At 40.0% G+C, this 12,390-nt stretch overlaps 1 protein-coding gene across 1 annotated transcript in view; it reads right to left on the bottom strand.

Moving 5' to 3' along the window:
* Positions 1 to 12,390, bottom strand: part of cog5 (component of oligomeric golgi complex 5) — a 65,024-nt gene that overhangs the window by 24,578 nt on the left and 28,056 nt on the right. The window contains exon 7 of the mRNA XM_020608254.1: positions 4,998 to 5,128. Within this exon, the coding sequence (XP_020463910.1) occupies positions 4,998 to 5,128 (131 nt within the window). The remainder of the gene's footprint in view (positions 1 to 4,997; positions 5,129 to 12,390) is intronic.

Raw genomic sequence — 12,390 nt, 5'->3', positions numbered from 1 at the left:
ATCTCACTACTGTACGTCATCTAATCACAGTTTTAGATCAGATACAAGGACTGCTGCACTTGAATGACATTACATTTGTTGCTATTTTTTACAAATGTTTATCTGTTTATGTTTTTATAGTGCTGAAAAGCTAGTTCACTTCATTCACTGAGGCTTGAGATAAAAAAGACAACAATAAAACATTCTAATACTAAACAGTACTCAGGGTAGGTATAGCTTGTCACATTGGGAAATACACTAATTTCACTTTCTTGTTCAGAGTTAGACGAGTTACATGCTGGAACTTGTCTTGGGGAAAATAGTTGTTTATTTAAAGGGAGTTTGGAGAAGCAACAGGTCGCTTCATTATCTGAAACTCCCCAAAATTAATGACTGATGGAGGTTTCAGCCAGTGGGCTCAAGTAGAGAGGAGAGGAGAAGAAAGAAGGAGTTTTTCTACATGGGTCAGTTGAGCTCCCACTCAACAGATGGGCTACAGGGTCTCTGCTGGAACAATCAGAGTGCTGAGGTGAAACTAGCTCCCACACAGCATGTCCAACTGCTTACATAACATTCACAATAAACAACTCCTTGACATAAGAAGCTGTTGCTATGTGTGCATACAGTACCTATGTGTGTATGAGTGTCTACAGTCCCATATGTCCACACACATAATGGAATGACAGAAGCTGTTAGCCAAGACTGCTTCATCAGTAGTCAGGTTAAAAATACTTCAAGTGAGGGTGGAATACACGGGGGAAAGAGGAGTGCGTATGCCTGTGTAGAAGAGAAAGAGAGAGGGTGTATATGTCTAATTTTGGAAAAACAGCTTACTGTCGAAACGCAGGAGTAAAAGCCAGTCACTAAGACTTTGGAGAGAACTGCAGAGTCACAGTACCCTGTTACTTCACATTCTGTTAGGAGCTTCTTAAACACCTGTTTAGTATTAAGGATGGGCATTTCAAGCTATTCGATATTCGCTGGGAATTATTCGACAATTATTCAGAGATCACACCCACACCACCCCACCCCCACTCACAGACACACTGTATACACAAGACACACAGAGAACGCAAGGCTGTTCAACTGTTTATGTGACTTAATTTCAAAGCTAATGGGAAAAATGTCCTTTGCTATAATCTTTGTGATGAGGACCGTTGTTTGCTTTGCACGTTGATCATCAAACTTAGTTCTTCGGGTGACAAAGCTAGCCCCTGACTGATCTATGGAACGCGCCCCACTTTCTGCTGGATGCCTTGCCTTCTAATCGTTGTGCATGGTTGTTGTCGGCTAACTTAACCTGGCAGAGTTTGCACTGCACTTCATTTTTGTTTATTTTCTTGAAGAAGTTCCACACAGAACATATTGATGGCTGTAGTCTCTGTGTGTTTCTGCTTTTTGTATTCAGCACTGTAGTAAAATGATATACTGACCTCGTCATTGCGCTATTTCCAGGCACCGGTAAAAGCTTAGTTCTTAAAGACAAACCCACAGTCACATGAAATATTCTTCTTTTTAATTTAATGAATACTGAAATATTCAAAAATCATTGCCCATCCCTGTTTGGTATCTCTTTGCCTTCAAACTCACATGTACAAAGGAAACTAAGTCACTACCTTGTAATCTGCCTATTTTTATTCTCTGTTAAGCTATTGTCAATTAACTTGATGCTTCCTGCTGCAAAACTGCAAATTACACTGAATTTACCTAATTTTAAGATTACTTTTAAGAGGACCCAAGGATCACAAAGATAAAAACCTTACAGTACTAGTCTATAAACCAAATCTCTTCTATGGGTCTTCTATCTTGTGATGGTGATGAGGCTTGCATATTCCCATGACTCTGAGAGCAATGCATTCAGAAGCATTAGCCTTCGGTAGGGCCACCCATCATGGTAATGTCAAGTATGAGGGACCAGACAAAGAATGGTCCAACCTATATGACACTACACACTTTGAAGGCTGCAATAGATCCATCTTCTCCAGTCATCTTGGTTTCCTTGCCATTGGCATGAGCTAATCTGTGATGTGCCATGTGCATCTCTTACATTCTGACAATCTGTCAGACACAGCTTTTCAGTGAGCTCAGGTTTTACAGTGAGTGGGGATTGGCAATGAGAGCAGGCAAAATGATGGCTGAAGCTCCTAATCAAGAACTGATATGTAATCAGTGAATACTTGATTCAGTCAAACTTTTGGACAGAAGCAGGAAAGCTGTTCTGTAGCAATATTCACATCTGAACAGCCCTATTTAAAATCCAATCTGCCCACCCTGAGCTGGGGAGGGGGCTAGAAAAGGTGCCCTAAGAATAGTCTGCTTCATCACTTCTCACCTGGAAAGCCGTATCCTGATGACCATCATGCAGTCGAAAAGCATCAAAAAGTAGAACTATGAAGTTTGGAACTTGGAATATATAAACTCTGATGGACAACCCAAACTCAGACAGACCAGAGAGAAGGACCGTCTTTGCATTGAGTGAGACCCACAGAACTGGAGAAGGGCAACTAAACAAAGAACAAGGTCAATACACCTTTCTCTGAAAAGGACTTCATCCTAAACAACCAAGGTAGGTTTTGCTATCTGAAACAGCCTCGTTCAGAAGATGACAGACCAACCACTAGGAATTAACAAATGTCTCATGACTCTGCAAACCAAGCTCAGCTGATACTTCTTCAATCCTTTACTGCACAACAGACTGCTTCCATTCCCGTCTCCCCTCTTACTGTGTATATGGATTAATTTTGACAGGGTCATATTAGAGTCACGGACAGTCCTGATCCTGAAGGACCCTCACAAGGGAGCAGTACCATCCAACTACCGCCCAATAAACTGCCGCTGCACAACATGGAAGCTCCTGTCAGGCATCTTAGCAGCTAAAATGAGCAGGCATATGGTTCCATACATGAGCAGCGCCCAGAAAGGATTTGGTAGTAACATCAGAGGAGCAAAGCACCAGCTACTGGTTGATAAAGTAGTCACTCGAGACTGCAAGACCAGGCATACCAACCTGTGCACTGCCTGGATTGACTACAAGAAAGCCTATGCCTCAATGCCTCACACATGGATCCTGGAATGCTTGGAACTGTACAACATCAACAGGACTCTAAGAGTCTTCATCAAGAACTCAATGGGAATGTGGAAAACAATCTTCACTACCACTTCAAGCCAATTGCACAAGTCAACATCAAGTGCAGTATCTACCAAGGAGATACTCTGTCCCCCCTGCTGTTCTGCATAGGACTGAACCCCCTCAGCCGGTTATGGATACAGACTACAGAATGGAGCAACCATCAGCCACCTCCTCTACATGGATGACATCAAGCTGTATGCCAGAAGAAAACGAGACATCGACTCACTGATCCACACCACTAGGATCTACAGCCAGGACATCGGAATGTCATTCGGACTGGATAAGTGTGGTTGAATGGTAACAAGGAGAGGGAAGGTAGTCAGGACTTCTTTTTTTTTTAATTAAAGGAGCCCCTGTTTGGTGATCTCTTCCCACTATTTGCTATAAAAAGAGGCACTCCACTGAGATTGCATCATGAGCAGTACTGCTAAGCCTGGGTTTGAAAGATGTCTTCTATGGGTTTGAAGGCTTTCTAAAATCTAAAAACATGCTCCTGATGATGTCATAAGGGTTATCCTGGATGGGATAGAAAGGTCTTTTTGTTTGGGCCAGCCATTATTTGAATACTGACTTATAACTACAGACAGGCATAGATCAGGACAAAGCCAAAACCATTTCTAAAGCTGTGAAAGGTAGAAATTGAAATGAAAACTGCTAGATGGCATGATGACAGCTGTGATTAGAAGATGTGAGATGACATTATGAACCAAAGGTTGTGACATGTGGTCCTAGTCATAGACAGAGCTCCCCATAGAACACGGCTGCACCATGAGCATGAAAGCTGAAGTACAGTTCCTGGACATTGGCCACATGTTATCATGAATGCTGAAAAGGATCACACATGCACAGCAGCACACTTTCTTTAATGGGACACCATCCCCTTGAGAACAAGGTTTTCTGGAGCAGATGAAGGTTAGCACAGCTCACACGTGCCCGTCTTCTCACATGTATTTTTCAGAATGACACATATACAGTGCTCATCTCTCTTCAGCTGTACTGCTGTTTAAGAGCTTAATTCTTTTTCATCACATTTCATTTCCTTAAAAGAAACAAAAACAAAAAATGTATATGACTTAAGAGGCAAATTAAACACACAAATCATTTTCTGTGATGTCACATGACAAGTTCACTGCAGTCAGGAAGAAAATCTTGAACTAAAATGCCAACAACAAAAATTCTAAAAAACTCTGGACAAACCAATTTATAAATGATTTCTATTTAACTAATCTAACGTTTTGAATGCAGCAAGAGATGCTTTAAGATCCGTGACCTCTTAAAGGAATCCGTATGCAATATTAACACATGAAACAGAAATGGCAGTTACGTAGAATGACAGGGTGGCTTGTGGGATTTGCTTGGCATAGCATTTATTAGGAGGTGCTCACTGATTATTATTCAGCAGCCCTCAAAGGCACTACTGCAGCAACAAGAACAACCAGTGTAAGCTTCTTAACTACAAATACAATTTAGGCTAGGACTGGGGGCACTTCTCCGGATGAATAAAACCTTGGGTCTTTGCAGTAGCAGACAAGAATATTTGCCCCTGCAGCCAGCACTTTCTTTTCTCTGCTTTTAGTAATGTTTATTTAGTATTTGATGTTACCCTTACAGACTTTCTCAAATAAAAGCTAGTATTCAAATAATGTCAGCATCTCCAAAAACAGCTAGGGACATATCCACCAGCAACTAATGAAGGATGGGTAAAAAAATATTATGGACTGGCACTACCAGCTGGAAAAACAACAACAAACACAGGTTTATCTGTTGTCTGTTGAGTTTATTACATTTATTACTAAAAATTATTATATTTGCTTGTCCCTGTACAGCTTCAGTGTTACTGTTCTGTGTGTGTGTGTGTGTGTGTGTGTGTGTGTGTGTGTGTGTGTACCTGGATCTCCATGCCCTGGTCCAGCAGTCTCTTGGCTTGGTTCTCTACTTCCAGTCTGGCTCTGCTGATCAGCAGCAAGTCGTTCTCAATCACCTCAATGCCGTTCAGATCCACACCTTGTGACAGATAGTCTGGAGGATGTGAAAGGAATCATACAAAAACATAAACACACAAAAAGTAAAAACCAAATATCATTACATTTTCCATTGTTCAGCTTCTTTCATGTTTCCAAAGGTGTATAAATCCTGCAAGAAACATAACAGTTTCTGTTTCTGTTCAGTTTAATTAACAAGACTAAGAGTCTAGCTTTAATTACTGACTGTTTAATTCCCCCCACCTACAAAGCTTTATAAACCTGAGGACCCTGATCAGCCTTTGTAGATATAGTTCATAGGCTGAAAACACATGGAATAGTAGAATATTTTTGTGAAAACTATTATACAATTTTAGCTGATGTGTCAGAACCGGGTTGATTATAAATTTTTCAGGCAATTTGGAGGTGTGGTTAGTGTAGTTGTATTTTAATGCATTATATTTCTAGTGTTTCAATGAGGTCTCTCCATTTATATAGATAAAGGTGACAGAATATTAATGACACCACCACTAAGTCTCAAAAAATGACTAGAGTTGAGTTAACACTTTGTACATTCAGTGCAGTCTCTGAACATTTGGACATTCACACCTTTTTTCCCCGTTGTGTTGGCTCTGCACGGCATCACACTGGAACTGAGCGTTATGAATGTGAGCACCCACACCTTTGCTAAAAAGCTTATAGCAACTCAGTTATTGTTTCATTCATCCAACAGTAATTATGTCAATACTGTGAAATTATAAAAAAAATAAGTCTGAAAAGAAAAACATCCCTTAGACAAATAAAAAAAAAAAGGAAAAGGCTAAGGTGTTCAAAAATGAGTTGAGGTGAAGAAAAAAAAGAGAGTTAAGATTAATTTAATTTAATAATAAAGTATTAACTGACTGGGGATCAAGAAAACAAATTTTAAAACAGTTTAGCTTTAATAACTGACTAAAGGTTGCAAACAAAGATTTATACTTGATTTTAAACATTTATCTGACTAGATTATGTGGCCAGAGACTAAAGCTTTGAACCATCATCTGATCATACTATTTTCAAAGTACACAAGTAGTACTTCACATGACTGGAAAAAAAGTTCTAATCTAACATGAAAAGGGTCTTTCAGCCATTTTCAGAACAATGGCTCAGTCACTCACAAACTTTATCAACTCATCTCCACTGTGATTAAATTATCATATTTCTGTGGTTTAATTTGAATTAGTCAGCTTGACAGATTTGTCAGCAGGACTTGCTTCAAAGAAGCACATAGCACTTCTGACTGCGTGTTAAACATTTTAATTATGCTTTTGCCCCTGCATCGTTTGTCCACCCATCTGTTTTGGAAAGCTTGATAGTGGCAAAGGTAGAAATATTGACTGGTCTTGCAATCAAATCCTTTTTTGTGCTGATATAAGATTAAAATTGCTGCAACCCTGTCAATATGAGCAGTTTTGTCCAACAAAGGATGAGTGCCTTGAGCAAACACTTGGACTCTATGATGATTCTAACAACAGTGACAGTTAAAGAGATGCTCATTTTGAGACTCTACAGTCCTAACTTGTGTGGAAGGCTCATTCAGCAAGGCAAAAAGATGAGCATGTTGGAACACGCAGACACAGCTAAGATGTAGCAGATACCCCGCGTAACCCAGACAGGGCCACCGACAATTCACTGATGCCATCACAGTGCAGAAGAAAGTCTTGTGCACATAGGTCCAGGAACCTATGTGCACAACAAAATGTGCAATGCTTCTCACCTGGCTACATTTACAGATCCTGTAGACACCTTGCAGGATACAGACAAACAAACTGACACTCCTGAGTTACCGGACTCTCCTAGGCCTGAAGGCACTACACGTCAGCCTGCTTGGTTAAAAGACTATGTGGCTTAAATACATAGACCTTGGGTAAAACATGTACATGCTTGGTTAAAAGACTATGTGGCTTAAGTACATAGACCTTGGGTAAAACATGTAAGGACTCTGTTTTGAAGTTGTGTTACAGTGTAAAGTGTTACTGTGCTAATATGTTCTTGTACTAATTATGTTAAACTGCAGGGAGGGTACAGAAAAAGCTTTTTCTACAAAAGGGGAAATGCTGTGTTCTATACATTATATTGTTCTGCTTGCTGTTCTGCTTACTGCCACTAGAGACACTGTTGCTGCTACGGGATATCCTATCTGGGTTCACAGGTATACTGTTGTCTTCCTGTTGTTCCTGTTATACTGCCATGCCACTGATGATCCAATAAATAGTTTTTATTAATCCGAATCATCCTGCCTGATTACTGGCATAAATTTTTCCAAGTATTTGCAGCTTTCGGAGAGCCATATGTTTTGATAAAGCAGGAAGAGAAAGGTACGAGGAAAGCAGCTTCCAATTATGAGAGGAGAGGCGCAGACATGTGGGGACTGATATCAAACCATTTCGGATGCACTATTTGTCTAGAACGACAGATTGTTTGCCCTTCTTCCAAAGAAAGAGATGGAAAGTATTATCAGGCAGGTGGCGGGCTGAGGCACAGAATACTGGGGAATTGGACAGGAGATGCGTTCAATTCAAAAGCAATCCGCTCGAAGCCTTAGCCCAAGTACAAAGGCTGCCAGAGACCATGATGGAACAGCTGAGCCTCTTTCTTTAGATGTGTGTGTTTGAGAGAGCGAGACAGAGGGGAAAAGAGAGAGGCTGGTCTTTTCAAACTTGTGTCATAATACGCTGACTGATATGCCATTCTTGAAGCCACACACGGCCTAATGCAGACATCACAGGCCATTGGATATTACGTGTTGGTTCCCTGAGGATAATTTGTGCTTTGGCACAGATGTGCCCTGTTTTCTGTGCTGGGGGAATTCACTCAGCTCATTCTTCACAGGACAACAAGATGGACATCACCAATAAACAAAGTTTCCACACATAAAAATTTGCTTTACAACACTGGAATTTATCTCAGTGTACCCCCCCTCTTCAGCATCACCCTGGTGATGGAGATTATCAGCAGTCTGGGTTGCACATGGGAACAGGCAACAGTGAGGAATCTGCTTCCCGCTTATCAGAGCATATTGAACAGTCAGGAAGTAATTATCATTGAGCTGAGGGGTATTTCATGAAGGAGGCCAAACACAGCAGCTTATCAATCCAAGGCTTGCTCCAATAAGCATTACAACATACTTTGGATCGGATCAGTTTCAGTAAGCTCATTTGTGAATGAACTTTATTTGGAATTAATGAAGTCAGGCCTGTGCTTTCAAATAATTTTTCACCCACAAAAAGTATAAAGTATAAGAAGTTAAAATTTAAACAGTCAATGACTGGAAAAAGTACAGAAGGCACACAACAATGTGCAACAGTCACAGCAACATTTCAGCCATGTTTTTTTTTAGTATGAGAGACTTATTGATTGTAGGCTTGAAAGGTTTGTAGCTTGCTCCTTTGTGGATGATGGCAGCTGTAGTCAGGCCAGCTACAGTTCTTACAAATAATCCTAGAATGACAAGCGGTGAATAAAACTACCAGAACATCGATAAAAACTTCTCATATCTCCCCAGCACTCTAATAAACTTCTCGGCTGTCCATCTGTATGCTTACTATGATCCACTTAAAAGCTCCGTCCATCTACAGTACGTATAAACCTAAGTGCAGGAACATCATGCTTACAGCTAATAAAATGATACAAAATAAGTTTTTCATTTCACAGTGAATCTATATATATTTATATAGATTATACATCATATGTTTAATATTTTCACAGCAATGATGTGTGATATTTACACTACCAGTCAAAGGTTTCGACACACTTTCACACTGAATGAAATGGGAAAGTGTGTCCAAACCTTTGACTGGTAGTGTACATTTATTGTGTTGAAATTGTGAAACGTCGAAGGGACGTATTTCATCTGTTTTACATTGGAGAGCTAGAACTGAAAGTGAATATTCAAGAAAGAGCTCCTTTGCTGGGCACAGATTGACTAGTGAAGCCAATACATTTTTTTTAATGTGAGGATTTTAAACAGGTGCATTTAAAAGATGCAAGGCAATAAAAACAAAACAGAGAAAATGGAATGACTTTTTTTCTCCAGTATTTCCTTCACTGTTTGCACAAGTGCTAAAATGGTAATGGATACAATTTTTGTCCACTTGGTTGATTAAAAAGGAGATGAACAGCAACACAAAGCACACCGCTGTCACAACAAGAAATTTTATGCAGGAAGTTCTATTTTTTTTTTCTTTTTTTACTTTCAAGAAGAAGGATGTCTGAAACAACTTCTTGAACATAGCGCATATAAAGAAGACAGAGGCTGTGCAACTGCCAGGCTGCAGTGTATCACAACTATTGTAAACAAAGATGAGGCCGGGTGTGCATTTGCTTAAAGGCCCTCTGACGTACATAAAGTTAAATCTGGAAATCAGAAAGAGACAAAACAAGAACTGGGTATTTATCCATTTCTGATGTTTATCCCCACTCACTATTACAACTTCTACTATTCCCTCAAACAGGTTATTGTCATATTAAACAAGCATTTTACACAAACTCAGTCTCCCATAAAAAGTCACCGCTTAGAATTAACTGAACATTTGCAACTCTTCAGTGTTAAAAGCAGAAACAACTAATCTCAATCAACAATCAGGTGACATTACTACAGATAGCAGACACTGATTCACTCTGTCTGAGCTTTAATAGTACCATCTGTGTCAACAGGTTTGTTGTACTGCAAACATACAATTTCTGTCTCTGTTCCACAATTAACAACTGTAAAACAAATTCCTGAGAGCATAATAGTGGGTCTACATAAAAATATAGACTTTTCTGTTCTTTTGTTTGTTCACTTCAACAGTGAAGTGAAGAAATGTTAGGTGCACCAGCAGTACAGATTTAAAGGATACCTAAAAGTTGGACACTTTCCACCTCTTCTTTTCACTGGCTATACTTTTATTCTAGCATAGCAACTTCTTTCATTATCAGCCAATGTACTAGCTACATTAATGAGTCAACAAGTCTAAAGATTTGTCCTTAAACTTACATAGTATAATCAAAAGCCAACAAATACAAAAGCCCTGTCTCAACCAAAGGAACTACAGGAGACTATAGGAACCTTTTTTGTAACTTGTGTCCTCTACCTGTGTTTCCATAAGGAAAATCAGGGTCATAATTTAGTTCAGGGGTGTAGCTCCAGTCAAAAAGCAGTACTTTCTGAAGGTCCAATAACTATCAGGACAAGGCCTACAGTGCTGAATGTCCCTAACTGGTCAAATACTGCACAGCACTTTATACTCAGCATTCATTCTTAAGACCCCGTATGTAAGAAGTAAAATTCTGCCTACGTTTAACACATACCAACGGTGGAGGACAGACTGCAGGCAAACATGAGATAACCAATTTTCTTCAAGTTTATGCTCATTAACAGGTTTTTTTTTTTTATCTCACTGAGGTCTTATTACATGTACAGTAACGAGCACAGGGTTTGTTAACTCTGAGTAAGGTTTAATTTCAGCTGATGTCATGCACTCGTTCGCAGCCATATTTTCCAATCCACTAATCTCACTCACTGGTCTTTCTCTACGGGCCTACTGAGTTCTTACAAACTGAGAACCCAGGAAACGTGGAGTCAGTTGCATCCAACCCATCCACCCAAACTATTTTTCACATTGACGCACTGATTTTTACTCGCATACGTAAGTCGAATGCTTGCAATGTAGAGCCCTGCATTTGACCGAGTTAGTGACGTTCAGCACAGCAGACCTCCCCTTGATAGTTTGTGGACCAAAAAATACTACCCTCCACCCCCATCCTGCCTCCCAGAACTCAATTTACGATGGTTCCTCAGGTAGAGGTAGGCAGAGGAACTTTGTTCCCTGGGGAAAGTTCCTCTGGTGGAAATGAGACTTAATTTCTCTAATCTTCACAAAGCTTTGGCCCTGCTGTGGAACTCAAATCACAATATACTCCAGTGACTTTTATGAAAAGGAACATCCTGAGAAACAAAGGTACGAGGAACTTTGTGGTGAAAACACATGTAATAGTGTTCATATAATATTAGTATGAAACGTGTTTTTCACTGATGTGTTTTTAATCATTTTTGAACAACAAAGGAGGTCTGGGGCACAGGCTAATAAGCTAATCCATTTTAGAGACTGACACGTCTCAACCGTGAATAGAGGCAATTCACTGTTGGTTTTAGTCACTATGTGGGGAGTGTTGAAAATACTAATAATATAGAAAATGCCCGACCTTATCCTGCAAGCACAAAGTCCATAAATACCGTACAAAGCACACGCAAACACTACCATGCACTTCACTTGCATCTCTGTTTGACATAGTTGGGGAATAAACAATAACAACTAGTTGCCTTTAGGACTGCCAGTAGACAGCCTAGAAATCAGGTTGCAATATTAATGGATTCAAACATTTATGGAGAACTCTTTTGTGCTCACATCATTTTTAGGTGTGAAACTACCCTCACACATTATGCACACTTGATCAGAAGAAAAGTCTGCAAGTGTCTCTTTTCTTGCTCTATATAACGCTGCTGTCTGCCATCTACAGTATCTTTCTCTCACTAAGGACTTGTATCCGGGGAAAACATGCCTCCCACTGAGTTGCGCATGTCAGTAAAACAGTCGGACTGGAAACCATCATCTTTGCTTACACTCCTTGAATAAACAGTCAAAGAGTGGGAGATGAAAACCAAAGATACAATGACCAGATCAGGGAGATGTGAAAAATCAGGACTTTTTGCTTTAACAGTGGATAATAGTATATCCCAGAAGACAACAGACTGACCCTGATTTGAATTCTGATCTATCGGTCTGTGTTCGCTTTGGCCAGCAGTGCTGTTGTTGCCATGCCAATGCCAAGTAGTACTAATTAGTCCTCTCACTGGCTACCTTGCTGAAATGCTCATCAGGCAATAAGGCTCACATGGCGACAGCTCCAATGGTAGTCAGATTGAGATAATCAAGCATGTACCATTTGGCAGGTGCTATGCAAACACAAACAACTGAGGCGTGGCCAAAGTCCTGAGAGGAAGGATGCTGCCATTAGTACTGTCATGGTCACCATTTACTATCTGGAAACCCTTGCCCTCTAATGAAGGCAAACAACTTATGGAGAGATGGTTCACTGAAAGAGAGAAAGAACTCAAAGACAAAAAAGAAAAAGAGCTGTAGTTACAGTACAGGCAGTACAAAAGAAAAATGATACAAGAAAAACACACAAAAAAAAGTGTGTTTCATCTCCTTTCTGAGTCCAAACAGTCAAGTGCAGAGGTGTAAAAGGGGAAAAAAGGAGAATACAGCTTCAGAAACGGAGGAAGGAGGGGGAGGG

The sequence above is a fragment of the Monopterus albus genome, unplaced genomic scaffold (assembly GCF_001952655.1).
Source record: "Monopterus albus unplaced genomic scaffold, M_albus_1.0 scaffold92.1, whole genome shotgun sequence".
Classification (NCBI taxonomy): domain Eukaryota; kingdom Metazoa; phylum Chordata; class Actinopteri; order Synbranchiformes; family Synbranchidae; genus Monopterus; species Monopterus albus.
The sequence above is the reverse complement of the archived record's forward strand: the minus strand, read 5'-3'. Positions and strand labels throughout refer to the sequence as shown.